Source organism: Babylonia areolata, chromosome 3, assembly GCF_041734735.1.
Source record: "Babylonia areolata isolate BAREFJ2019XMU chromosome 3, ASM4173473v1, whole genome shotgun sequence".
In the NCBI taxonomy this organism is placed as follows: Eukaryota; Metazoa; Mollusca; class Gastropoda; order Neogastropoda; family Buccinidae; genus Babylonia; species Babylonia areolata.
Window position 1 is genome coordinate 7,254,024 of NC_134878.1, and position 26,532 is coordinate 7,280,555.

The 26,532-nt window shown below is 44.2% G+C and overlaps 2 protein-coding genes and 1 long non-coding RNA gene across 6 annotated transcripts in view; 2 read left to right on the top strand and 1 right to left on the bottom strand.

Annotated features, from left to right (window-relative positions):
- On the top strand, positions 1-8,275 carry LOC143279692 (uncharacterized). Of its 4 annotated transcripts, XM_076583793.1 has the most exons (8): positions 1-158; positions 3,084-3,179; positions 3,725-3,820; positions 4,373-4,468; positions 5,049-5,144; positions 5,711-5,806; positions 6,362-6,469; positions 7,609-8,275. In XM_076583793.1, the coding sequence occupies exons 1-8, from the start codon at positions 146-148 to the stop codon at positions 7,686-7,688; spliced, it is 681 nt and encodes a 226-aa protein (XP_076439908.1). In that variant the 5' UTR covers positions 1-145; the 3' UTR covers positions 7,689-8,275. The 4 variants fall into 4 exon arrangements, with proteins under 4 accessions (XP_076439908.1, XP_076439910.1, XP_076439911.1 ...); XM_076583795.1 differs by lacking the exon at positions 4,373-4,468; XM_076583796.1 differs by lacking the exon at positions 3,725-3,820.
- LOC143279694 (uncharacterized) overlaps positions 7,771-26,532 on the bottom strand; it is a 23,605-nt gene continuing 4,843 nt past the window's right edge. Inside the window, exon 2 of the long non-coding RNA XR_013054941.1 lies at positions 7,771-7,980. This is a non-coding gene — a long non-coding RNA (uncharacterized LOC143279694). The remainder of the gene's footprint in view (positions 7,981-26,532) is intronic.
- The window catches only part of LOC143279693 (uncharacterized), a 5,223-nt gene continuing 4,849 nt past the window's right edge, over positions 26,159-26,532 (top strand). Inside the window, exon 1 of the mRNA XM_076583798.1 lies at positions 26,159-26,295. Coding sequence (XP_076439913.1) covers positions 26,271-26,295 — 25 coding nt within the window. The 5' untranslated portion in view covers positions 26,159-26,270. The remainder of the gene's footprint in view (positions 26,296-26,532) is intronic.

Here is a 26,532-nt window from a genome sequence, read left to right on the forward strand (position 1 = left end):
GATAAACACGACGCTATTTAAAGCACTGCCCGGCTTCGACCAGGTCAGCGAGACACGAGACATTCCACAACAGTAATTGTCAAGGCCGACAGCGTGCTTGTTCTTCAGTTTGTTTCCGTTCTACCAGCCCCCAAAGAAATCAACAATGTCTCAGTACGGTACGTAATGTTTTGTGGATGAAATTTTGTTGTTCATTCTTTGAGTTGTCAACTGATGTCCTTTGGGTAACATGACATGCAGGGTGTTTCAGTAACACTGCACAGCTGGTGTGTACAGAGACGGATGCCACGTGCATTGCCTGGTATTGGTTTGTTGAGATGAAAAACCAGAAAGCCTGTTTAGCTTTTTGAACGAAACCACCAGTATGAATCATTAACGTAGCACTGTCTCACCATCTTAAAAAAAAAAAGGGGGGGAAAAAAAGTTTTTTTTTTAAAGTGTGATTAATTTTACGTCATTAATTTTTTAATGTTCGAAAGTGAACATATCTGTGGTGGGAGCGGCAGGAAAGAAGTCGCTGCCTTCAGATAATTATGGTATGTGCCAGCACCTTTGACGCCAGTTTGTGTCATGATCTGCGTGATTGTCTCGACGTTGTTTACGTTGTCATGTGTGTGTGCGTGTGTGTGTGTGTGTGTGCGCGCGCGCGCGCGCTCCTGCTCAAAATGATCGTTGGTGATCTTTTTCATTCACACCGTATACTGCGGATGCACAGCGGATTTTTCTAGGTTTTTTTCGTTCATCATTCCGACCGCTCCTATGCGTTACATTATTTGCCGCCTGGGTCAATGTAACAGTGTCATCAGTTACTAAGAGTAAAAGTTTGAATTGAAGGCGACACAAGCCCGAATATCAGAGAAAAAAGGCTGCAACTTATGTTTGCTAAGTTAACGTTTGATTGAAACTGAAATAAAACTGGCAATATCCACAATTTCCGCCCAGTAAAGACAGAACGAGTCGTGAAAACAACAGGCGCAGACATTCACTCTGCCAGTCACACAGGAGTGGAGGGGAAGAATTGTAGATATAAAACCATAAAATTAACCCCCCCCCCCCCCCAGCCTCCAGTCAGTATATAATGGACTGGCCGGACTATGAGGAAAACTGCTGCTGTACCACTTTCTGATCCCCTCCTCAGCAATGACGAGGTGTAAGAGGTATCAAGAGAAAGAATGTTTTCTGTAGTTTGAATGGTATAGTTTTTTTTTTCTTCTTCCAAATTTGGTAGAGGGGGCTGTCTTTGAACTCATATCGCTTTCACGGTGTTTTTGCTCTAGTTCCCATAATACCACCGTGAACATTACGTGTCAGTATAATCAGAAAGTATAACAGATAAGCTTTGTGGTTTTAACAGTATGGAAGGAACGGGGAGGGTGGGAAGGGATAAAGGCACTGTAAACCCACTGAATGTGTGGGGACTGAGCGCTTTTTTCCATTCGCCTCACATCTGCTCCCACCGGGGCCCCCACCCCAACTCCACTTCGTTGTGGATGTGCAGACTTGACAATTTACACCAGATTAGTGGTTGTCGTACTTGCCTTCTCCGTATATTATTAGTTTTAATTACAGGGTTTCCAGTTTCGGAGCGGCCACTGAGTAATCTCGTTTGTGCAGATTCGGTCTGCTTATCCAGTGTGTCTCCCCCCCCCCCCTTTTCTCCTTTATCCAACCCCCCCCTTTCTGGCGTTCTCTCTCTCTCTCTCTCCCAGTCTCTCTCTCAAGGCCTAAGCGCGTTGGGTTACGCTGCTGGTCAGGCATCTGCTTGGCAGATGTGGTGTAGCGTATATGGTTTTGTCCGAACGCAGTGACGCCTCCTTGAGCTACTGAAACTGAAACTGAAACTCTTACAGGACTCGACTGAGGTGAAAACGTGCACCATGTGCACATGCTCTTTTCAACTTGTCTTGAGTAGGTCAGACCCCATGCCATACCCCCCCCCCCACTCTCCCCCCCCCCTTCTCAAAACTGTCATTCAGCATTGTCAATATCACACTGAGGCTGAACGAGAACATTGCAGATAGTCCCCGACTGTCTCCTTTTGAAAAATGGGAAACCACGTCTCTAAGAGAAGTAACTCGCTTATTCACCACTGAAAGAAAGGAAGACAGCAGTTACCTAACCTGATGGCTACAACGATCGGATTTTGAATGCATCTTGAAAATTAATGTGGGTTTCTTGGTAAGAGAAGAAAAGGGGAGTTAGAGTTTTAGGAAGTAGGTGGAGGGTGTTTTTCGCTGAGAGGGGTTAAAAGTTTGCTGGGTTTTTTTGTGTTTTTTTTTTCTTTTGTCGGGCTTTTGTTTTCAGTCTAATATCATCTTAGATGAACAGACTATAAATAAATAAATGAACGATTCTGTTTTGTTTTGTTTTCGTGGTTTGGTTTTACGTTCATTTATTTTTCCCCAGCATCTTTGTTATTCTCGACAGTTGTAATATATCGTTGGAAAGTGGTATTATCGTGGAAAGACTTGGTTCACACTGAATTTACATGCGGTGGTTATGTTAAAAGCCCCGTTTTGCCACAATTGAAGTTCCACTGGCTGTATTTTAAGTCAGGTTCTATGCCGTCACCTCCCTGCTATTCTTCCCTTGTTCTGACCATTCACATACCGCCTATCGCAGTCCCCACCGGTCCATGTGCCACCAGTTATTAATGTTTTCTACCTGGCAGAGTAGTCTGTGTAGATGAGAGAGGAGTGGTGGGACAGTGTATGCAGTGTGTACGTATACATCAATGTGCATACATGCATCATACATTCATACACTACACACACATACATACATATCATTTCAGTTCATTTTCTCAAAGAGTCGTCGCAGCATTCTGACAAAAACATATAATTGCCGTTCAACCACATCCGCTCAAGCAGATGCCTGACCAGCAGCGCCAACCCAATGCGCTAAGTCGTATAAACACACATCACATAGATGTGTATGTCCAGAGGACACCATCCACTATAATAAACCCTAGCCCAGATAGTCGGGACAGCAGTTACTTCCTCTGCTGTTCTGATGGTCAAGTCAAACACGACTGTCATACATAGTCCAGAAGACTAACTCTGTGTGTGTGTGTGTGTGTACAGGTGCCGGCTGCACTGATGCCTGCAAGGAGACGCCCTGTGGGTGTGCCACCAAGGGCTGCCAGTGCACGGGCGACTGCAAGTGCCAGTCCTGCAAAGGTACAGTAGTTCTATGCCGTCACCTCCCTGCTATTCTTCCCTTGTTCTGACCATTCACATACTGCCTACCGCAGTCCCCACCGGTCCATGTGCCACCGGTTTTTAATGTTTTCTACCTGGCAGAGTAGTCTGTGTAGATGAGAGAGGAGTGGTGGGACAGTGTATGCAGTGTATATGTATACATCAATGTGCATACATGCATGCACACACATGCATCATACATTCATACACTACACACACATACATACATACATCCATGTCACTTCAGTTCATTTACTCAAGGAGGCGTCAAAGCATTCAGACAAAACCATATAATATATACCACATCCTCTCAAGCAGATACCTGACCAGCAGCGCCAACCCGACGCGTTTAGTCGTATAAACACACACATAGATGTGTACATCCAGAGGGCACCATCCACTATAATAAACCCTAGCCCAGATAGCCGGGACAGCAGTTACTTCCTCTGCTGTTCTGATGGTCAAGTCGAACACGACTATCATACATGGTCCAGAAGACTAACTCTGTGTGTGTGTGTGTACAGGTGCCGGCTGCACCGATGCCTGCAGGGAGACGCCCTGTGGATGTGCCGCCAAGGGCTGTGAGTGCAAGGGCGACTGCAAGTGCCCATCCTGCAAAGGTACAGTAGTTCTATGCCGTCACCTCCCTGCTATTCTTCCCTTGTTCTGACCATTCACATACCGCCTACCGCAGTCCCCACCAGTCCATGTGTCACCGTTTTTTAATGTTTTCTACCTGGCAGAGTAGTCTGTGTAGATGAGAGAGGAGTGGTGGGACAGTGTATGCAGTGTGTACGTATACATCAATGTGCATACATGCATGCACACACATGCATCATACATTCGTACACACACAGACAATGATACATATCACTTCAGTTCATTTACTCAAAGAAGCGTCAAAGCGTTTGCACAAAACCACAAACACACACACGCACACGCTGTTACACCACATCTGCTCCAGCAGATGCCTGACCAGCATGCCAACCCGACGCGCTTAGTCGTATAAACACACACATAGATATATACGTCCAGAGGACACTATCCACCATAATAAACCCTAGCCCAGATAGTCGGAACAGCAGTTACTTCCTCTACTGTTCTGATGGTCAAGTCGAACACGACTATCATATATAGTCCAGAAGACTAACTCTGTGTGTGTGTGTGTACAGGTGCTGGCTGTACTGATGCCTGCAGGGAGACACCCTGTGGATGTGCCGCCAAGGGCTGTCAGTGCACGGGCGACTGCAAGTGCCCATCCTGCAAAGGTACAGTAGTTCTATGCCGTCACCTCCCTGCTATTCTTCCCTTGTTCTGACCATTCACATACCGCCTTCCGCAGTCCCCACCGGTCCATGTGCCACCGGTTTTTAAAGTTTTCTTCCTGGCAGAGTAGTCTATGTAGATATAGAGAAGAGTGGTGGGGCAGTGTATGCAGTGTGTACGTATACATCAATGTGCATACATGCATGCACACACATGCATCATACATTCGTACACACACAGACAATCATACATATCACTTCAGTTCATTTACTCAAAGAGGCATCAAAGCGTTTGCACAAAACCACACACACACACACACACACACACACACACACGCCATTACACCACATCTGCTCCAGCAGATGCCTGACCAGCATGCCAACCCAACATCCTTAGTGATATAAACACACATACATAGATGTGTACGTCCAGAGGACACTATCCACTATAATAAACCCAAGCCCAGATAGCTGGCACAGCAGTTACTTCCTCTGCTGTTCTGATGGTCAAGTCGAACATGACTATCATACGTAGTCCAGAAGACTAACTTATGTGTGTGTGTGTCTGTGTGTGTGTGTACAGGTGCCGGCTGCACTGATGCCTGCAGGGAGACACCCTGTGGATGTGCCGCCAAGGGCTGTCAGTGCACGGGCGACTGCAAGTGCCCGTCCTGCAAAGGTACAGTAGTTCTATGCCGTCACCTCCCTGCTATTCTCCCTTGTTCTGACCATTCACATACCGCCTATCGCAGTCCCCACCGGTCCATGTGCCACCGGTTTTTAAAGTTTTCTTCCTGGCAGAGTAGTCTATGTAGATATAGAGAAGAGTGGTGGGGCAGTGTATGCAGTGTGTACGTATACATCAATGTGCATACATGCATGCACACACATGCATCATACATTCGTACACACACAGACAATCATACATATCACTTCAGTTCATTTACTCAAAGAGGCATCAAAGCGTTTGCACAAAACCACACACACACACACACACACACACACACACGCCATTACACCACATCTGCTCCAGCAGATGCCTGACCAGCATGCCAACCCAACATCCTTAGTGATATAAACACACATACATAGATGTGTATGTCCAGGGGACACTATCCACCATAATAAACCCTAGCCCACATAGTCGGGACAGCAGTTACTTCCTCTGCTGTTCTGATGGTCAAGTTGAACACAACTATCATACATGGTCCAGAAGACTAACTCTGTGTGTGTGTGTGTGTACAGGTGCCGGCTGCACTGATGCCTGCAGGGAGACACCCTGTGGATGTGCCGCCAAGGGCTGTCAGTGCACGGGCGACTGCAAGTGCCCGTCCTGCAAAGGTACAGTAGTTCTATGCCGTCACCTCCCTGCTGTTCTTCCCTTGTTCTGACCATTCACATACCGCCTACCGCAGTCCCCACCAGTCCATGTGTCACCGTTTTTTAATGTTTTCTACCTGGCAGAGTAGTCTGTGTAGATGAGAGAGGAGTGGTGGGACAGTGTATGCAGTGTGTACGTATACATCAATGTGCATACATGCATCATACATTCATACACACACACAGACATACATACATATCACTTCAGTTCATTTACTCAAGGAGGTGTCACAGCGTTCAGACAAAAACATAATATATATACATATGTATATATACATACGCCATTGCACCACATCCTCTCAAGCAGATGCCTGACCAGCAGTGCCAACCCGACGCGCTTACTCGTATAAACACACATACATAGATGAGTATGTCCACTAGGCACTATAATCAAACCCTAGCCCAGATAGTCGGGACAGCAGTTACTTCCTCTGCTGTTCTGATGGTCAAGTCGAACACGACTATCATACATACATCCAGAAGACTAATTCTGTGTGTGTGTGTGTGTGTGTACAGGTGCTGGCTGCACCGATGCCTGCAGGGAGACACCCTGTGGATGTGCCGCCAAGGGCTGTGAGTGCAAGGGCGACTGCAAGTGCCAGTCCTGCAAATGCAACTGTACAGGTACGCAGGAACTGTATCATTTTCGTCTGCACGGCTAATGCTTCACGCCACAACTCCCCCTCCCGTCCCGCCACCTCCTCCGGCCCACTCCCTCCCTCACCAGCCTGTTTTCCACTGTTCCTAGGTCTTCTGTCTGCTGTCCACTCTGATGTTCATGACCCTTTGCTGGTCCCCTCAGGTCGTCAGTTCCTTGTTTTCATGAAGTCTCTTCACAGTGACGTTACTGTCGTGTTGAAATCGAGCATTCTTTGAGAATGTTCTCTGGTTATTTTGTGGGACAAGGATTCCTAGTTTTTGACATTATATTCCCTCCTCCCATGCTGTGTGCAGAGGTAGCATGAAATAGTCCTGTGTGATTTTTGATGTGGTGGTGGTGGCTACAGTTCAGTTATTTATGTATCTTTTTTGTTCTATCTAATAGTGATTTTCTTTTAGAGATTATATTGTGTGTTCAGTGGTAATAGAGTATGATTTTAGAATGTAGATAAAAGACAAGAATAAAAAAAAAAAAAAAAGTACTTACCAATACATGGCTTTCATCACTTATCCTGTCATCAGTATAGTGAATCGCTGGAAGAAATGAATGCTCTACAAACGTTTAACAGCAATTAGAGTGCTCTAGAGCAAGCCAGGGACTTGAAGAGGTTGCCTACAAAGTTTTTAACTGAACAAATGTTGTGAGAAAAACTATATATATATACACCATGTTTTGTCGTCATCGTCTTCACCCCCACACCACATTTTACATTATTTTTTGTTTGTTTCAGAATCAGTTTATGTCAGTTACTCATAGCGTGGTTGGGACAAATCTTATCCACACTATACACTACACTACATCTGCTAAGCAAATGCGTAACCCAACGTGTTTAGTCAGGCCTTGATGGCAAATAAGAAAAAAAAAAAGAGTCTACGAGTGAAATAAGATTCAAAAGTGAACAAAATAGTTAAGTATAAGATATTAATGAATTGATATAGTAAACAAAAATGAAAAGAAATAATTACAGATGGATAAATAAATGACACAAATGATAATGTAAACGACATACATGATAATAATGATTATTTTATTCTTTCAGATGGCAACTGCTAAAGATAAGTAAATGACATAAATGATAATAATGATTATTTTATTCTTCCAGATGGCAAGTGCAAATGTGCAAAGGGATGCACCGGGCCCAGCTCCTGCCAGTGCGACGCCTCATGCAGCTGCAAGAATTGAACCCCCCCCTTCCCACCACACCTCATTTTGTTCTCTTCTGAGAATATAATATCTGTTGTCATTTGTCCATTTTCTTTCTCCCCCCCCCCTTTTTTTTTTTTCATTCATTGTCCCATTTCATCACAACTCTCAACAGCATTAAAGTCAAAGTGAAAAAAAACCAGAAAAACATGACCGTATGAACAAAAGAGAAAAAAATCCATGAGTATAAGACACTGAGCAGGCTGCAACTCTGAATTTGTCTGTCTTCCTCTTCATCGCTCGCTTTCTCTCTGATTTGTTCTTTAATCACCTCCCACAAATAGTGGAGATTGTCTCGTAATTAAGAGTGGCGAATAGAAAAAGAAAAGATAATGAAATTTTGTAATTTACATACAGAAAATGTTATTCGATTGTTAAGGTTTTTGCTCAGATCAAACTTCTGACCCGCCCCCCCCCCCAAAAACAACTTGTCTGTTCCCAATCTGGTCACATCCCAATCCCTTTTCTAATGTTAATCCAACCATAGTGGGATGAGTGAAATTGTTGAAGGAAAATGTGATATCGTTTGGAGAAATTCACCAATAAATTGTCAATGAAACGCCAAACCTTTGTGTGTGTATTTTTGCAGTTAAATGTGGTTGCCAGTGTGCTTTCTCTCTTGTCTCTCTCTCTTCCTCTTTGGTTACTAGTGTTTCTCTCTCTCTCTCTCTCTCTCTCTCTCTCTCTCTGTGGTTGCCAGTGTTCTCTGTTTCTGTCTGGCTGTCTGTCTCTCTCTCTCTTTGTATGTTGTGTTATGCATGTATGTACACATGTGACTTTTGCCTTGGAAATGCGAAAGAGTAAACACTAACAAAAATCATCATGCACACCATAAAAGACATTAAAACTTGTCACATAAAAAGTCAAAGTCATTCACGACAGATTGATACGGGTGTGCGCATTATGACAAAATGTCACACAACAATGTATAAAAAACAACAAAATCCAGCAAATAAAGTATATATAAGTATCATGCACAAACACACACACACACACACACTCACGCGCACATTAAAACAATAAGGTGTTGCACAACAATGTAAATAAATAATGACATCCAACAGATAAATCGTATATATAAGTAAAATGCACACACACACACACACACACACACATACACACACACAAGAATCAAGAATATTTCATCTTTTCACCCCTTTTGGGGCATGGAGGATATTATATAACAGCAATAGTATTTTACACCAAAATTATAAACATAAACAATTAAAATAACATAACTATCAGAAACAGAATACAAATTATATGAAACACAACATAAATGATGGTAGTATTTTTCTGGTATTAATTATTAAACCTCAGGACAGATCAGACTATGTTGTTCATCTTTGCAACATTACATAAGACTTATAAGTTTAACCTTGTCTTGGCTGCATGAAATAAATTACACAGAAAGCCTCTTCCAACAAGAAAACTTAAACAATCGAAATTTATAGAATATTTTTGCTCACCTTGGCAAAACAGAACTACTCGTCACAAACAATGCTTGCTAGTTCACTGCAGTTGGCCTTTTTTCGCTGACGTTGTATATATATTTTTTCAACATCTTTTCTAAATTGCAAGTTTTACGTCATAACCATGAAATGCGTCATTTACTTAAATGAGGTCACATGTGTTATTTGTTGTCCTTTCAGCATCAATGATCTGAAGAAGGCGAATCCTTTGTGCAGCAGCCCACAACAACCTCCAGCAACACCCGAGACTACACAAAAGGACTATGGACACCCCAGTGCACAGCAACAAAATGATTAACCGTACAATCGTTAACTTTTTTGTTCACGACTTGGCACACATACTCAAACACAAGTAAGAACGCACGCACACGCACACAACATTTTTCACACCAATAGATTTAGTAAACTAACAGATATACATGAAATCCATTAAAAAAAATTGAAAAGGAGCAAAAGGAAAAAACAACAGCAAACAAACAAAAAACAAACAAACAAACAAAAACAAGAGAGGCAAGGCCTTCAAGACTCACTTGAGATACACTTAAAAAAGATCTAATCGTTAAAATGTGTTCTGTATTTGTTATTATAAAGCTTCGGGTTAAAAGAAAAAAAAGAAAAAAAAAAAAAAAAGTCCCAACGGAAGATTCGAACCCCCGTGTTCGGGTTAGAAAAAAACTGTCTTGCCCATTACACTCTCCTGGCTCTTTAGCTGACGTTCAAAAATATAATATTTAAACATGCTTTTTTAAAGGGCGATAAATCGATTGCGGTATTCCCAGTGAGAACGCTGTTTAAATCATATTATTCTGGTGTATCTTGGGCATTCAAGAAATCTTTAAGGGCAATTAAAAATTCTTTTTTTAGTCCGCGGTAAAGGAGACGTGGCTATCGCCGCAAACACACTGCAACATTTAGCCGTTTTCTCTAGATCTAGATAGATGTACAATTTTAGTTACACCTGGTTAACACGCTGGTCGATTCAATTTCTCTTTTATGTTCATTCTAGTTTTATAGTTTTAAAGTTGATATGAAAATTGAGTATTTTGTTAGACTAATAACATGTAGAGCCAAGTACAAGTACTTCTAAACGTCGTATGAAGTGAACAGGACTTCATTTTCAGAAGTCTGGAAATTTTTACGTTTCATCAATTCAAGGGTATTAACTCTCATGGTTTATTATTGTTAACTGTGAATTCCGACTGATTCTGTGGATATTTTTATGGCAGTTTGGGGCATAATCCAGTAAGTGATGAGGCGTTCACAAATCATTCTCTGAATAAATATTTAACGGTCTCCTTCTCCAACTTTCCATCACATGTTATCGTGTATTGTCGATAGAATATAGGATTGAACGGGCAGGTCAACTACTTGAAACAAAATGGCGTCGTTAGCGTTCGCGAAGAATTATGAGCACGCGCTTTGAATATGTATAAATATGTGTACGCAATTGACTTTTGGCCCATCGAAGGGGGAAGAATTCAAAATATAGATGATACACCGAAGGAGGAAGTGTTGCCTCCCTTAGTTTGTTTCGCTGAATCCAAACGATGCCAGGAATATAATATAATATAATATAATATATATATATATATATATATATATATTAAGAAAGAAGGAAAAAAACCACCACCACCACCACCAACAACAACAACAAAAACCGCACACACACACACACACAGACACAGGCAGACAGATAGTCAGACAGACAGACAGACAGACACACGGCAATCGCGCTTACGTTCCCCATATTTTTGTGAGTGAATCAGAATCTCGGAACACCGCGTTGGCTGGAAACATCGCATTGACTGAACAGAAAGAACTGTAACTCTCTCTCTATGTGTGTGTGTGTGTGTGATCTCAATCTCTCTGTCCGTCTGTCTCATTTTCTTTGTTTCTTTCTGCCTGTCTGTCTGTCTCTCTCTCTTCCCCCGTCTCTCTCTCCCGTCCCCTGCTAGCTTTTTTGGCCATATCATAGCTTTCGACTGTCCTTTTTAGTTTCAAATAAATGAGAAACCCATTTGACAAAATCACCACCCCGCCCCCACTCTCTCTGTGATATTATCATATTATTATATTTATATGCATTTTTGTCATTGCATTATGATTATGTACCTGTAAATGTTTACCGTGTATTTGAATATTATGTATGTACTTCTATAACCTTTTGATATCCTGTGAGTATTTTGATTTCATTTCTCTTTGCTCTGAAGGCTGGATGTAAAAAAAAGCACGTGCATGCTTATTCCACTTCCCTCATTTAAAAAAGTTTGTTCGTTCGTTCTGTCTCTCTCTCGTTTGACACTTTGACCAGTGCACACACACACGCACACACACACATACTATATGCATAATTATATATATATATGTGTGAATACACACACACATATATATATATGTATATGTATATATATATATATATATGGGTTTTTGTTGGTTTTTTTTTTTGGCACTGACCGACCCAACGATTGTGACACGGTGTCCCTTCTCTTGTAAGGGATTATTGTGCCTCCTAGGAACATACATGTTTGCATTTGTATTTGTATTTCTTTTTATCACAACAGATTTCTCTGTGTGAAATTCGGGCTGTTCTCCCTAGGGAGAGCGCGTCGCTACACAACAGCGCCACCCTTTTTTTTTTTTTTTTTTTTTTTGGTATTTTTCCTGCGTGCAGTTTTTTTTAATTTTATTTTATTTTTTATCAAAGTGGATTTTTCTACAGAATTTTGCCAGGTACAACCCTTTTGTTGCCGTGGGTTCTTTTACATGCGCTAAGTGCATGCTGCACACGGGACCTCGGTTTATCGTCTCATCCTAATGACTACAGTTTCTTTACAGTCCGGATATTAAAAGGACGGCACCCTGAGGAGAGTTTTGCTTCCACTGAGTGGCTTTCATGTTTTCTGTGCCCCCCCCCCCCCTCCCCGTCACCCCCACCTTCACCCCACGACCTTGCCCTCGCTGAGTCCTTATCCCCCTCCCCCACCCTCATTGACCTATTTACAGCATTAGACAGATTCGCTGAAGCACGTCCGTGGGGTTGAAAAAAAACAACCGCAGACACACACCCACGTACACACACACACACACACACACACACACATAACTGGAAAAGAGAGCTTACCTTCTTTTGGCAAATCCTGTTGGCCCATTTAGTACAAGGGTTCAAGTATAACCCAACAGAAAACGTTCACTGGGGGGGAGGGGGGGGGGGGGAGAGGGGGAGGGAATGGAGGTGGTTTTGTTTTTTTGTTTTTGTTTCCCCAGATAGACTTTCAATGCGGGTTTTATAACACACATTGTGTCGACTCCTGGTTGGCTGGCACTGGGCCATTTTCGGAAAAGAGAGATTTGGGTCGTGAGGGGCGGTGGAAGGTGGGGGTGAAGGGTGCGGTCGGAGTTTGTGCAGTGGGGTTACGTAAGGGGTGGGAGGGGATGTGAGGGGGGGGGGGGAGGGACGCGTCCCACGAAACGTAACGAAAATGATCGTAAAAAAACGCCAAATAAACCATCACACACACACACACACACACACACACACACACACACACACACACACACACACAATTATACACACGTGCGCGCACACACGCATTCACTCACTCACATGCACCCATATGTATCTACAGACACACACTCGCGCGCGCACAAATGTCTCATACTTAAAACTGCTCCCCCCCCACACCACCACCCCCTCTCTTTTTCTCTCTCTCTCAGTCCTCCGCCTTTGTTGTCATTTATGTCAATTACCGATATCAGTCGTGCGTTAACACATTCCTTCACGATACTCAGTCGTGCAGTCATCTTTCTTTCTCTTTTGTGTGTGTGTGTGTGTGTGTGTGTGTGTGTGTGTGTGCGTGTGGGTGTGCGTGCGTGCGCGCGCGCGCGTGTGTGTGTATGTGCGTGTGTGTATGTGTGTTGTGTGTGTGTGTGTGTGTGTGTGTGTGTGTGCGCGTGCGTTTGTGTGTTTGTGTGTGTGTGTGTGTGTGTGCGCGCGCGTTGGTGTGTGTGTGTGTGTGTGTGTGTGTGTGTGTGTGTGTGTGTGTGTGTGTGTGTGTGTGTGTGTATGCGGTGTATATATGACAGAGACAGGAAGAGACAAGGAGAGACAGACACAGAGTGAGAGAGACCTAAACACATACACACAGACAGCACACCACTGAATAGCGAATCGCTCTATTGAGCCATGGATATAGAGCACACACAAAACAAAACAGAAAAAAAAGCGCTATGAAATGAAAAAGGAGAGAGGGATCAGGAGTGTCACAGGGTAGAGAAAAAACAAATACAGACTGCATTATTTAAAACTCATGTGAGACTGCACAGGTGTGTAGAGGACACTGAGAAGGAACATATACACATACATGCAAAGCGTTTATTTTGTTACGCCGTAGCTAAGCGACGCGTGACTTCAATAATATCATGTTGCATGGACGCGGTGGGAAACGCGCCACTTGATGGCTGGATTGCAACTGTAGGACTTTGTCTAATTATTTTAGTTTGGACTGCATCCAGTCCCAGATCTCATTTGCACGATACTGTCGACACTGGTATATCATAGACTTCCTCTCTCTCTCTCTCTCTCTCTCTCTCTGTGCGTGCGCATATTACTTGTCGCTGTTGTTTTATAGAGTGTGTGGAGGAGGGGGGTAGAGGAGGTGCAGGGTAATGTGTGTGGTATGTGTGTGTGTGTGTGTTGGAGCTCATGTACGTTTATATGTATTTGACTGTGCTTTCATATCTGTGAAACTGCATGTTCGGTGCATATCTGTTATGCATGTGTGGGTGTATATGTGAATGTGTGTCTTCATGTTTTACACCTATTTGCTTATTTATCATCATTGTTATCTTATTTATTTATTTATTTATCTATTTATTATTGTTATTAATTTTTTTTTTTTTACATTATAGTTATTATTTATTTATTTATTTGTGTAAGCTTATCTATTATTTATTCACCTTTTTTTTCTCCTCAAGGCCTGACTAAGCGCGTTGGGTTACGCTGCTGGTCAGGCATCTGCTTGGCAGATGTGGTGTAGCGTATATGGATTTGTATGAACGCAGTGACGCCTCCTTGAGCTACTGAAACTGAAACTGAAACTGTTGTTTTATGATAATGTGTTTGAACGAGGGGCAATGGCCTTCACTGAACTGAATGAATTATCGCTATCTGTATCCGTATCTCTCTTTCGTTCTCCCCATCTTTCCCCCCCCACTGGGCCCCGTTCTCTCTGTCGGAGTTCCAAAAGTGATTTACAGAATGCAGTACCAGTCAGTTTTGCAGTTTTTCGTATTCCGAAGTTAAACCCCAGTTAAATCACAAGCAACCATGCAAGCCACCAGAACATGCGCCAGTGAGTATTAGGTTAAGAATAGAAAAACATAAAACGGTAAAAACCAAACTGGGGCCTACTGAAGTTTTTTTTTTTTTTCCTTATTCAGAATCTTTTCCATTTGTGACTAACAGTGGCACATTAAAAATAGGAAAGCTGTATATATCAGTAGTCAGTTTAATGCACACACACACACACACACACACACACACACACACACACACACACACACAGAGAGAGAGAGAGAGAGAGAGAGAGAGAGAGAGAGAGAGAGAGGTTTGCGTGGACTTTTATTTTCGCATGGGATACTTTCATGCAAAAGAATGTTGTTATTCGATGCTTTCATGCAGAGGAGTGTTAACCTTATTTTACCTTCTAATTGTATCCTTGATTGTGCTGTGTTTTTTTCTGACGTCCACCGCCATGCACCGATAGGGGTCATGGGTAAATTGAATTGTGTGTGTGTGCGTGTGTGTGTGTGTGTGTGTGTGTGTGTGTGTGTGTGTGTGTGTGTGTGTGGTGTGCGTGCGCGTGTGTGTGTTAATTTGTGTGTGTGTGTGTGTGTGTTGTGTGTGTATGTGTGCGTGCGTGCGTGCGTGCGTGTGTGTGTGTGTGTGTGTGTGTGTGCGTGTGTGTGTGTGTGGTCCTTTAGATATATTAATTGTCGTTCTGGTGTTGATCGTTAGTTTATTTTGCACTGCGCGTTGGGTATTATTATTATCATTATCATTATTATCATTATCATGAGAATGATGGTACTAACATCATGTTTATGCTGTTGGTTATACCGTGTTTCTCTCTGTATTTCAAACCCACAAAATAAGCGTAGATTGTCTAATTTTTGTAGTCGTTCAATGTCTGCGCGCGCGCGGCATGCGTGTGTATGTGGCATAGTGTGTGTGTGTGTGTGTGTGTGTGTGTGTGTGTGTGTGTGTTAGCATATACGCACGCGTGTGTGCGTGCGTGAGTATGTGCGTTTGCCGGTGTAGGTGTGCGCGCGCGCGTGTTTGTCAGTGGTAGATTGTATGGGGGTGGGGCTGGGTCAAGATGGGGGAAGTTGGTCAGTGAGTCTGTGTCTACAGGTTTGTAGGCGCGTCCGTGTTTTTTTTTAAAATTTTATTTTAAAAGTTTTTTTCTTCTTTTTTTTTTGCCTACTAAACTGATCCTTTCATGAATTACTTTACCCTTTTGTAGCATGCGTGTCAATTCATTCATACAATGCGCAGAAGGATGCCAATTTCTTATTGAAATAACTCAGATCCAGCTAATAGTAATTATCTGTCTAGAACATTTTTTTGTGTGTTTTTTTGTTTCTCAATTCTTTTTTTCCTGGAAATTGTTCAGTTTTTACATTTTACAGCGGAGCAGAGGCAGTTCCTCTCCAGTGGGAGCAGGGAGAGATTGATAAAGAAAGAATTGGACCCTCTCGGACCAAGAAAAAGAGGAATGAGTGTGGCATCCCTCTCTATGGAATCCGGACTATCCTCATACGAAGAAACTTCCTGGACTTTGAAAACAAATAAGAAAAGACGAGACTCACCAATACCCCAATCCCTGAGAGTCCTGAAAACGCCTCTGAGTCTACTGAAACCGATACTGGGCCTCCCCCCGGAACTCGGTCAAAACGTACCAACCAGGTCAACAGACAGTCCCAAGAAATCAATAATCGATGGATCCTCCCATGAACCAAACAGAAATCAAAGGCCCAGGCCCACCCGAGGGCCTGCTAAAACGACGAGAGAACCGGTTCTGAGCCCGGTCTTCTGCGACTACACCCTGTGATCATTGAAGATGTTGGCAACGGCCAAAACACCCTCCAGGCTCTTGCTTGGAAACTTGCTGATATACTGAAAGGCATGGTGGGCCCCTGTCCGCACCATCAAACCTCCTGGACGGAAAAAAAACCAAACATTAATTGGCTGCAGTAGCCACCTTCAGCAGAAAAAAAACCAACTACTGAAGCTTAAGAAAATTGGAGAGACGGCGGTACAATGCACAGTGCCTATCCCCACGGTGGAGGGTGTCGTGCGTCACATCCCCACACATGTAACTATGGAAAACTTTCTCCAGAAAATAGAATCTATTTCTGGACAGCCCAAGGTCAAGACAGCCATTCGCAGTCAAGGTGACCGTCCTGGCAACGACCCTACCAAGGGCTTTGAAAATTAACAAGCGGGAGTACGCCGTGACTCCCTACGTAGCAGAAGTCACGCGATGCTACAAGTGCCAGCGGCTTGGACATGTCAAGAAGAAGTGCCCGGCGAAGGAGACCACCTGCCCGACTTGTGGCAAAACGGGCCATGCGGCTAACAAATGTACTGCACTGAAACGGAGGTGCATAAACTGTAGAGGGGAGCACTCGGCAGCGTATGGGGGCTGCCCAGCTCGACGTGAATGGGCGACTGCAAACCGCCTAAGGTCGGAACATTACATGCCCAGAGCAGAAGCTTTCCGACAGGCCAAGAACAACCTCCAAGAAAAAGAAAACAGACCAGTTGCGCAAGGGGCCCGTCCTCCTATCCCGAACGCCTGGCAGCCAGAGAAACACTCAGCCCCAATCACGAAACCAAAGGCTAGAACAACAACGGCCGCTCAGAAGACCCCTCCAGCAGAGACAACGGTTGAAAACCCTTCTGCGGGACCCTGCCCGATGGACCCCATTGAGGAGCTCCGCATGGAATTAGCAGCAGAGAGAGAGGAAAGGAAGCGCCTCCAAGCTAAACTACAAAAACTTAAGGCCGCCAGTCGGGAAAACAAAGAGCGAGCCCAAGCCCCTGACAACCCCCCAAAAAAGACGGAAGAAGAAGCCCTCCAAAAAATAACAACGGCACTGGAGAGCTGCCGAGGCCTCATCAGTGATGACGTGTTACGCCTTGTAATGACAATCATCGAATCCACCTGCTAAAATGGATAGCAAAAAGGACAGGAAGATGAGACAACAGCTGACAATACTCCAGTGGAACTGTCGAAGCATTCGAAGAAAAGTCCCCTTCCTCTCCCATTACCTCCAAGAACACTCCGGCATAGACGTACTAATGCTTCAGTCACTCAACACTGAAGCCAAGGAGCTCCCCCACCTGCCTGGATATTACTATCCACCTGTGATGGGTTTAGAAGACAGAAAAGTGATGGTTGCCACGTACGTCAGCACGCGCCTGACATATACGGACCTCCAGACTCCTGCTGGCACAGTAGGATGTCGGCTCACCACGTGTGCTACAGCCATCTCTACGAAGCAGACCAACCTAGTCAACGTTTATTACCCTGCTGGAAGCCTCAAAGAAGAAGACGTGGCAGGGCTACAACATCTAGACAATCAAACTAGCAGTTGGGTGGTAGCTGGAGATTTCAACGTGAACCACAGACTGTGGGACCACGACCAGACCCAAAACACTGGAAATCACCTGGCAAACGCAGTTACGGACTCCAGTCTAACACTGCTAAATGATGGATCCATAACCCGCATTGGACAAACAGGAACAAGAAGCAGTGTCATAGACCTCACTATGGCGTTGCCAGACCTTGGCCTGAATGCGACGTGGTACACAGGTCACGATCATTTACAGGCTGACCACCTTCCAATACACACTGTGCTTGGTGGTACAGAACCTGTCCTTGCAGACTATGATGAAACACCAAAATTCCAGCACCACAGAGCCAATGGAAGCCTATTCGCCTCCCACCTAAGAACAGAGTGCGAGACGAGCGACCCACGAGACTCTGACATCAATGTTTACAATGAAAACATCAGAAGTATAATTCTCAGAGCTGCCGAGACCGCCATTCCCAAAAAAGCTCCCAATCAAAAAGGAGAACATAGCCGCACTGCTATGTGGTGGAATGACGAGTGTGACAAAGCCACCGCTGCCAAACGACATGACCTGCGGTCATTCCAACGGAATATGTCTGAAGAAAACAAAGAGGTCCTAGACCAAGCCACCAAATTCTGTGATTCTATCACGGAAAAAGCGCAAAAAGAACATTAGGAACGCTCCTGCCAAGAAGAGATCCACGAACCGAAAGACATTTAAAAAATCTGGAGGAGAGTCAACGCAATACGCAAACGAGGAAGGCGGCCTGAGCGCCCACTCCTTGTGAACGGCCGCCTTACACGTAACACACGGGAGAGGGCAGAAGCACTCGCCGACACCTCCTCTAGAGCGAACCAGTCACATCATCTACCCGAGAAGATGATCAATCTGAGACGGGAAGTTGAATCAAACCTTACCCTGCCTGTGATGGACGACAACACCACTCCATTCAACAGCGATCTCACTATAGAAGAATTAAGGATGGCAATCAATTCCCTGGGGACGACCAGCAAAGCCACTGGTATGAACCCCATATCTTACCATATGATTATTCACTTCAATGAACCAATGGTACAGATGCTTCACACATTTTACCAAATGTGCTGGGAAAAAGGATCTGTTCCTGTAGCCTGGAAGAAAGCCCTCGTGGTGGCCATCCCAAAAGATGGAAAACCTCCGCAACTCCCGACAAGCTACAGACCCATAGCGCTTACCCCACACCTCGGAAAACTATATGAAAGGCTGGTCAAAAACAGACTTCAACACTTCATAGAAAAGGAAAGCATACTCCCTGTATGTCAAGCAAGATTCAGACGGGGCAGGAACTGCATGGACATGTTGTCAGGCTCATTGAACATATCAAACTAGGCATGGCCAAATACCCAAAAACAACCCCAGCTACGTTCTTCGACATCAAACGAGCCTTTGACACGGTATGGCACGCCAAGCTCCTGGACAAATTACAGTCCCTGGGCATCACAGGCCGCCTTTATCACTTCGTTACGGCATTCCTGGACTCCAGGGAAATGACAGTCAAAGTAGGATCTGCTGTATCAAAACCCCACATTCTTGACATGGGTGTCCCACAAGGCAGCGTTATTGCGCCCACACTAGCATCATGCTACACGACATAGAATCAGCCATTGGTAAAGAAAACCACATCTCACTGTTTGCGGACGACCTTGCGATTTGGGAGCACCACTGTCCTCGCTGGAACTCAAAAGCATTAAAACGCTTCCAAGACAAGGTGGACAGCGTACAAAGATACATGGAGGCTAACGGCTTCGAACTGTCAGCGGATAAAACTGTCTTTAAGGTATTCAGCCGACGAAAATCAGCTGCAAGAGCTGAGGACTTCCACATCACACTCGGCTGTCGGGTGATCCGCCCAAGCAAAGAAGCCAAGCTCATAGGAGTTACCATTTCACAGAACTTAACGTGGTACAGCCATATTCACAATCTGATGACCAAGGCCATGAGGGCGGTGGGTCTTCTCAAACTCATCAAAAATGAAATATGGGCTTCCACTGAAAGTTTAATCCATTTAGCTGGTGCTCTTGTACGTTCCAGACTCACATATGGACATGAAGCATTCTTTACCGCTTCTGACTTGCTAGGGAACAAACTGCAGCGAATAGAACTAACGGCGCTGAAACACGCACTCGGAGTCTCAACACACGCTGTCAACGACCTGGTCTACCAGGAAGCGGGCTGGCTGTCCCTGAAAGAAGAATGCCGCCGGAGATGCGCGAACTTTGAAGTGCGCACCCAAACAACTGCAAATTCTGTCAAGGATGTCCTTAATACAGAACTGAACTCCGGAGACGCCGCATACAGACGTAAATCGCTGGAAAAGAGACCCCACTTGCACAGGCAGACTGAACCACTCCACACCCAGACTGCAGAACTCTAGCACAAGAGCCAAACGAAACCTGACCAGGCGGTTCATACTCCAATCACCCCTTTTGCGCCCTGGAGGCTTTTGATACCTGACATACTGTTGTCATACGGGGACGCAACAAAGAAAAACGACCCACTATACCTCTCCATGCTGGCAAAAATACAACTAAATGAATATTTCTCAGATCACTTACAAGTTTTCACAGACGGCTCTATCCTTGAAGATGAAGCAGGATGTGCCATGGTCATCCCCGACCTGAATATCACGAAAATGTACAGACTGAACAAAGGGATCAGCATCTTCACAGCCGAACTCTATGCTCTTCTGATGGCCTGCAACACTGTGAACGATATGCCCCGGCCACCAAGAGCAGTGGTGATTCTTTCGGACTCAAAATCTTCTCTGCAGGCACTCGCAAGTGGAGGCAAAAAGAAAAGAAAGGAAATGCAGATAGAAATACTCTATCTGGCACATCAAATAATAGAAAAAGGAACCAAATTAACCCTCATGTGGATACCATCCCACTGTGGAATAAGAGGAAATGAGATGGCAGACAAAGCTGCAAAAGAGGCCACCACTGTACTCAATCACACTGACCTCGGACTATCCCAGGCAGAAGTGCAAAGTAAGGTTAGAACTGCTGCGTTCGAACTACGAAATGAACATATGCGAACCCGTTGCCAGACACATGGGTGGCTCTTCCTTCCGACGACAGGAAAAAGAGAACGCCTATGCTTACCCCGGACAAACACCAGTGTCCTGAAAAGGATCAGGACCCAATGCAGAAGAAACATTCTTATGAACATCAAGTGTGCATGTGGCAATGATCCCACATTTGAACATGAATTCAGCAAATGTTCGGCCCTCACCAATTCACTGAACACATTATGGGTTTACAAGCAAACCCACGACCTCAGCGTCGATGAATTTCCTCTTCTCCACCCCACCTTGGGGCTTGGACCAGTGAGAACCCTGGCTGATTCGCTCCTGTCCTCCGGATTAGCCTCATGGTTTTAACTCCTACGCCACAGGAACATAGAAGAGGACTCTTCCAACCTGAACACACTCAGGAACAACCCCGAAGATACCACCACCCCAAAGAGGATCCACCCCTTGAACTGCCAACCTGGACTCCCCCACTACAACAATCAAAACAGGGCGCCACCCCCTTGGTGGATCATCGGCGCTGAGACGGGGGAAGACCTTCGTGAGGATCGGCAAAAAAAAAAAGAAAAAAAAGAAAAAAAAAGACATCTGCCATGAAGAACTTGACCTTAGGGGCTACTTACCGATAGGTCATTAAACTCCACACACACACACACACACACACACACACACACACACAAAAGATGACAGATTTTGCATACGACAAGGGAGCGAGGCAGACAGAGGACGGGGGTTGACGCTTGGAAACTTGTTGTTCTCACAAAGTAGGACACAGCAGGTAGTCGGTCGTCTGTATGATTTTGACGGCTTTTCTTCTTCTTCTTCCTATTTCTAAAGCCGTTTCATGCATGGCAAAGAGTCTCTCTCTCGCCATCTGAACGTTAATTCACATTGCCCATGGTAAAAACTGAACCGTTTTCGATGTCACTTTCATAGGGTGTGTAAGTCGTGGACGATAAGACGGGTTGTTTTTATCGGTGAGGCGTTTGTTTTGAAGATAAAGGTACAGTGGAACTGGCATCGAAGACACCGTTCAAGATATTGACATGTTTTCTTCTCTTTTTTTTTGTTTCTTTTTTTTTTCTTAAGGTTTATTAATCACACTGCGGCAGCCACATACGTAGGCCAGCTGAATCACTAGCGAACGTTGCTTAAAAAGCATGCACAGGCTAACAGAACCTATCTCTGGCCAAATATCATTTCCAGTCTTGACATAAAGGAGTACACACGCTGTCAACGACCTGGGCGTAAGATTACGTCTGTATGTCTCTTTGTCTGTGTCTGTGACTCTCTCTGTGTCTGTCTCTCTGTGTCAGTGTTTTAGCTCCACATCTTCACATTCATCTTCACTGACACAGCTATTCAACACATCATTCTGAAACATGAATCCTTCTTTTTTGGCAATCAGATGAGTGTGGAAAAAGACGAACTCTTGCATATCTGTTTAAAAACAACAACAACAACAACAACAACAACAAAAAACCACACAAAACCCCCCAACACTTTTTTTTTTTTTAAAGAAGCAAGTACTAACACGCACACCAATCTAAACATTTAAAACACTCTGAGATTAAAAAAAAAAAGAAGAAGAAAAAAAAAAGATTCGCCATACCAGTCCTCCCGGTCGTTGGTGAGAGACACAGAGACACAGAGAGAGGGGAGAGAAAGAGGGAGGGGAGTTATGAACGGTTGGGTGAGTCGCTGCCACGTTGGATTGGTCCGACTGGTGACTGCGGGTCGTCGGAGCGAAACAAGCCTCCATGGATTGCTTGCTTGCTTGCTTGCTAAGGCCTTTCTGAGTGCTGTGACTGAAAGCCTTCGGCCGCCATGATGCTCATTGCTACACAGCTTTTTTTGACTCACTTGTGTAAACAAAGTGAGTCTGTTTTAACCCAGTGTTCGGTTGTGTGTGTGTGTGTGTGTGTGTGGTAAACTTTAACATTGCCATTTTCTCTGCAAATACTTTGTCAGTTGACACCAAATTTGGCATAAAAATAGGAAAAATTCAGTTCTTTCCAGTTATCTTGATTAAAACAATACTGCACCTCTGGGATGGGCACAAACAATTAAAAAAGAAGCCAAATTATATGCAAAACGATTTTACTGTCATATTTAATTTTTTTTATTCTCTAAACTTGGCACTTTGATCTCTCATTCTGACACACCATCAAGAGCAGTCATTTTTATCAATTTTTGTTCAAACAGGAAATTCTTTTGCTAGGCATAGAATTTATATTTCTGGTGCATCTATTTGGTGCAGCTAGTAAAAAAGGGAAGTTAATCTGTAATTAATGCTAGGGGACTTAATTTGTTTTAAACTGATCTTTTTCATCTTAAACATTACATTTTGAAGTTATACTTTATACATAAAAAGCTTGTGTGTTTTACTCTCAGTGTACAGGGCTATCACTATGTTCATTCGCCCATTATTTGTATGCCAAATTTGGTGTCAACTGACAAAGTATTTGCAGAGAAAATGGCAATGTTAACATTTACCATGGACACACACACACACACACACACACACACAACCGAACACTGAGTTAAAACATAGACTCACTTTGCTTACAGAAAACGCAACTTGAACTATAGATCCTGTAGGTGAACGAAGCGGAAGAGAAAGTATGATGATGATGATAATAATAATAACAACAATAATAGAAAAAAACAGTGCGAAACTTCACTACCACAAAAGACAGAAGTCATATTGCAACTAATATTATAGGTTCTGAGACAAGTTAACCTGAGTATTGATCTACATGCATACAGAACATGTGTGTGTGTGTGTGTGTGTGTGTGTGTGTGCGCGCGCGCGCGTACATATATATAAATGTGTGTGCGTGTGTCTCTGTGTGTGTAGGTCTTTGGTAGGAGGAATATTTAGTGGCAGCAACGTGTTCGAATCTTTCCTTTTTTCTTCCCTCCTCCCCCACCTCTACCCCCCCCCCCCCCGTGCCCCCCCCCCCCCACTCCACACCCATCTGACGAGCAGTTGTTCTCACAGCAGCCTTGCCTGTTTGAAATGTAAATGACATTGCTTGAATTGCCTGTGTGCTTTGAAATTTACGGGAGGCGGCGTTTTTCATTTATTTATGTCCTCTCTCTTTTTCTGTCTGCCTCTGTCTGTCTGTCTGTCTTCCTCTTTCTTTCTCTGTCTGTCTGTCTCTCTCTACCTCTCTCTCTCCCCCTCTCTCTCCCTGTCTCTCTATATCTCTGTCTCTCTCTTTCTGTGTCTTTCTCCTCTCTGTCACTCTCTCTTTTTCTCTCTGTCACTTTCTCTGTCACTCTCTCTCGCTCTCTCAGTCTCTCTTTCTGACTGCCTCTCTCCTCTCTTTCACTCTCTCTCTCTCTCACTCTCTTTTTCCGTCTGTCTCTCTCGCTCTCTCTTATCCTCCCTCCCTCTCTCTCTTTTGTCTGTCTGTCTCCTCTCTCTCTGTCTCTCTATTTTCATTATTTTGTTTTATCGAAAGGAATAGATTATGAAAACACCATCCGCATTTACATGTTCGTATCAATAAGATGCAGGTGCCGAAACCGTAATACCCCCCCTCCCTCCACCACTGCCACCCCCTCAAAAAACAAAAACAAAATCCGAGATGTTTGTGCGTGTGGGCATGCGCGCACTTTGTATGTATATGTGTGTGCGCCTGCGTTTCGTATACACGTGTGCACATCTGTCTGTTTTCCATTTTTGTTGTTGTTTATTCTTGATATGGAGCAAAATTCAAGTAGACCAACTGAGGAAAAAAAAAGTTCCTAACATTCTGCTCGAAGACGTTTAAGTGAGGTTTTGAAATGGACTCAAAGGGGGTTGTTTCTACAATGGCAGCGATGTCCAGCAAGAAAGGTACAGATCAAATTGTTGACATCACCAGGTAGTGAGGGGAAACAGTACCACAGAGCAGACAGGCTAAAGTGTCCACCGGAAAGCTCTTCTCGTGAGATAAGGGGTGGGGGACAGGGTGTTGGCGAAACGTTACAGCCCCAATTTCAAACCAGTAGATAACTACATTCCATTTCAAAACACTCCCACAGACGCCGATCCAAAATGGCGGGAAATTTCGAGTATCACACGCGCGCGTCGACGCGCACCCTCTGTTCAGAGTCGTCTGCAAAGATGCGCCCCGTGTGCAAAGTTGACTGGATTGTCTTCGTCGAAACCTTCAAACGACATTTGCACCTGTTTGAAACCCCCGTGGGTTTTCACATTTTAGCGTCATTGAGTAGCAACAGCGCTGGAAATGTGCAAATCCACGGCACACGAGCGTGCACACGCACACACACACACACACACACACACACACACGCGCGCGTGCTCATACACCCCCCCCACACACACATACACACTGACACTGTCTCTTTCTCTCTCACACACACACACGCACACACACACATTCAGTGGGACACACACATACACGCGCGCACACACACATACACCGTCACTGGCACACATACTGGCACACACACACACACACACACACACACACACACTGACACACATCTTGGCGTGGTGTATGAATACTCACGTGATGCATGTATTGTCACACTGGCGTAACTGTGATACACCAGTTCGGTCCGGCGTTCAGTTGAAAACATGCCACACAAACACTGAAATGGACAACAAATCAAACAATACCCACACACAAACACACACGCGCGCGCGCGCACACACACACACACACACACACACGCACACTGCTTCAAAATCTTAAATAGAAGCTACGTGTGCCGCGTGATCTGCATGTGCTTATTTCCATAATATGTACGCGCATGTGACTTATTCATTGAATATGCATGACGGTGTGTTTATTAATACCGAATAGTAGTACAGTAAGAATAGCAGTAGTAGTAGTAGTAGTAGTTGTTCAGCAATTTCATTCAACATCTTTCACGTACATGATATTACGTGAGTGTATCAGTTTATGTGTGTGTTATTCATTATTTCTTCGATCATCAATTTATTTATTCAGTTTATTTATTTACAAGTCAATATTATCAATTATTTCCTGGTGCCATTTTTTTTTTTTTTCTTGAACGCGATCGCGCGCATATCTGTGAATGTGTGTATGGTTTTGCTCGCGCACACTGCACACACAATTCTGTAGAAATTTCAGAATACAAGTTAAACAACGATCTGCTATTTGGAGTTCCTGGTTTCCACAGCCAGTTCGCTGATGCAATTTCAGAGACATGCTCTTCCAACAGGTTCACCTGTTTCTGTGGCGTTATCGCAAGTAGGTCAGGGAGCCGTGTGCAAAAATGCGCGGCTTCGACCAGGTCAGAGACACGAGACATTCCAAAACATAATTGACAAGGCAGACAGTTGTGCTTGTTCTTCAGCTCGTTTCCGTTCTACCAGCACCCCCCCTCTCAAATCAACAATGTCTGATACCAAGCTTGAGTACGGTACGTTATGTTTTGTGTATGATATTAATTTTGTTGTTCATTCTTTGAGTTGTCAACTGATGTCCTTTGGGTAACATGACATGCACAGTGTTTCAGTAGCATAGCACTGCACAGCTGATGTGTATAATGACGATGTCACGTGCATTACCTGGTAATTGATTTGTTGAGATGCAAAACCGGAAAGCCTCTTGTGTGGCTTTTTGAACGAAATGAACCAATATGCATCATTGATGTAGC

What these genes read in the sequence shown, in the direction of transcription:
- LOC143279692 (XM_076583793.1), top strand. An exon ending in CAAGTGCCCGTCCTGCAAAG is followed by an intron (nt 5,145 to 5,710) that starts GTACAGTAGTTC and finishes GTGTGTGTACAG; the next exon opens with GTGCCGGCTGCACTGATGCC. An exon ending in CTGCAAATGCAACTGTACAG is followed by an intron (nt 6,470 to 7,608) that starts GTACGCAGGAAC and finishes TTATTCTTCCAG; the next exon opens with ATGGCAAGTGCAAATGTGCA.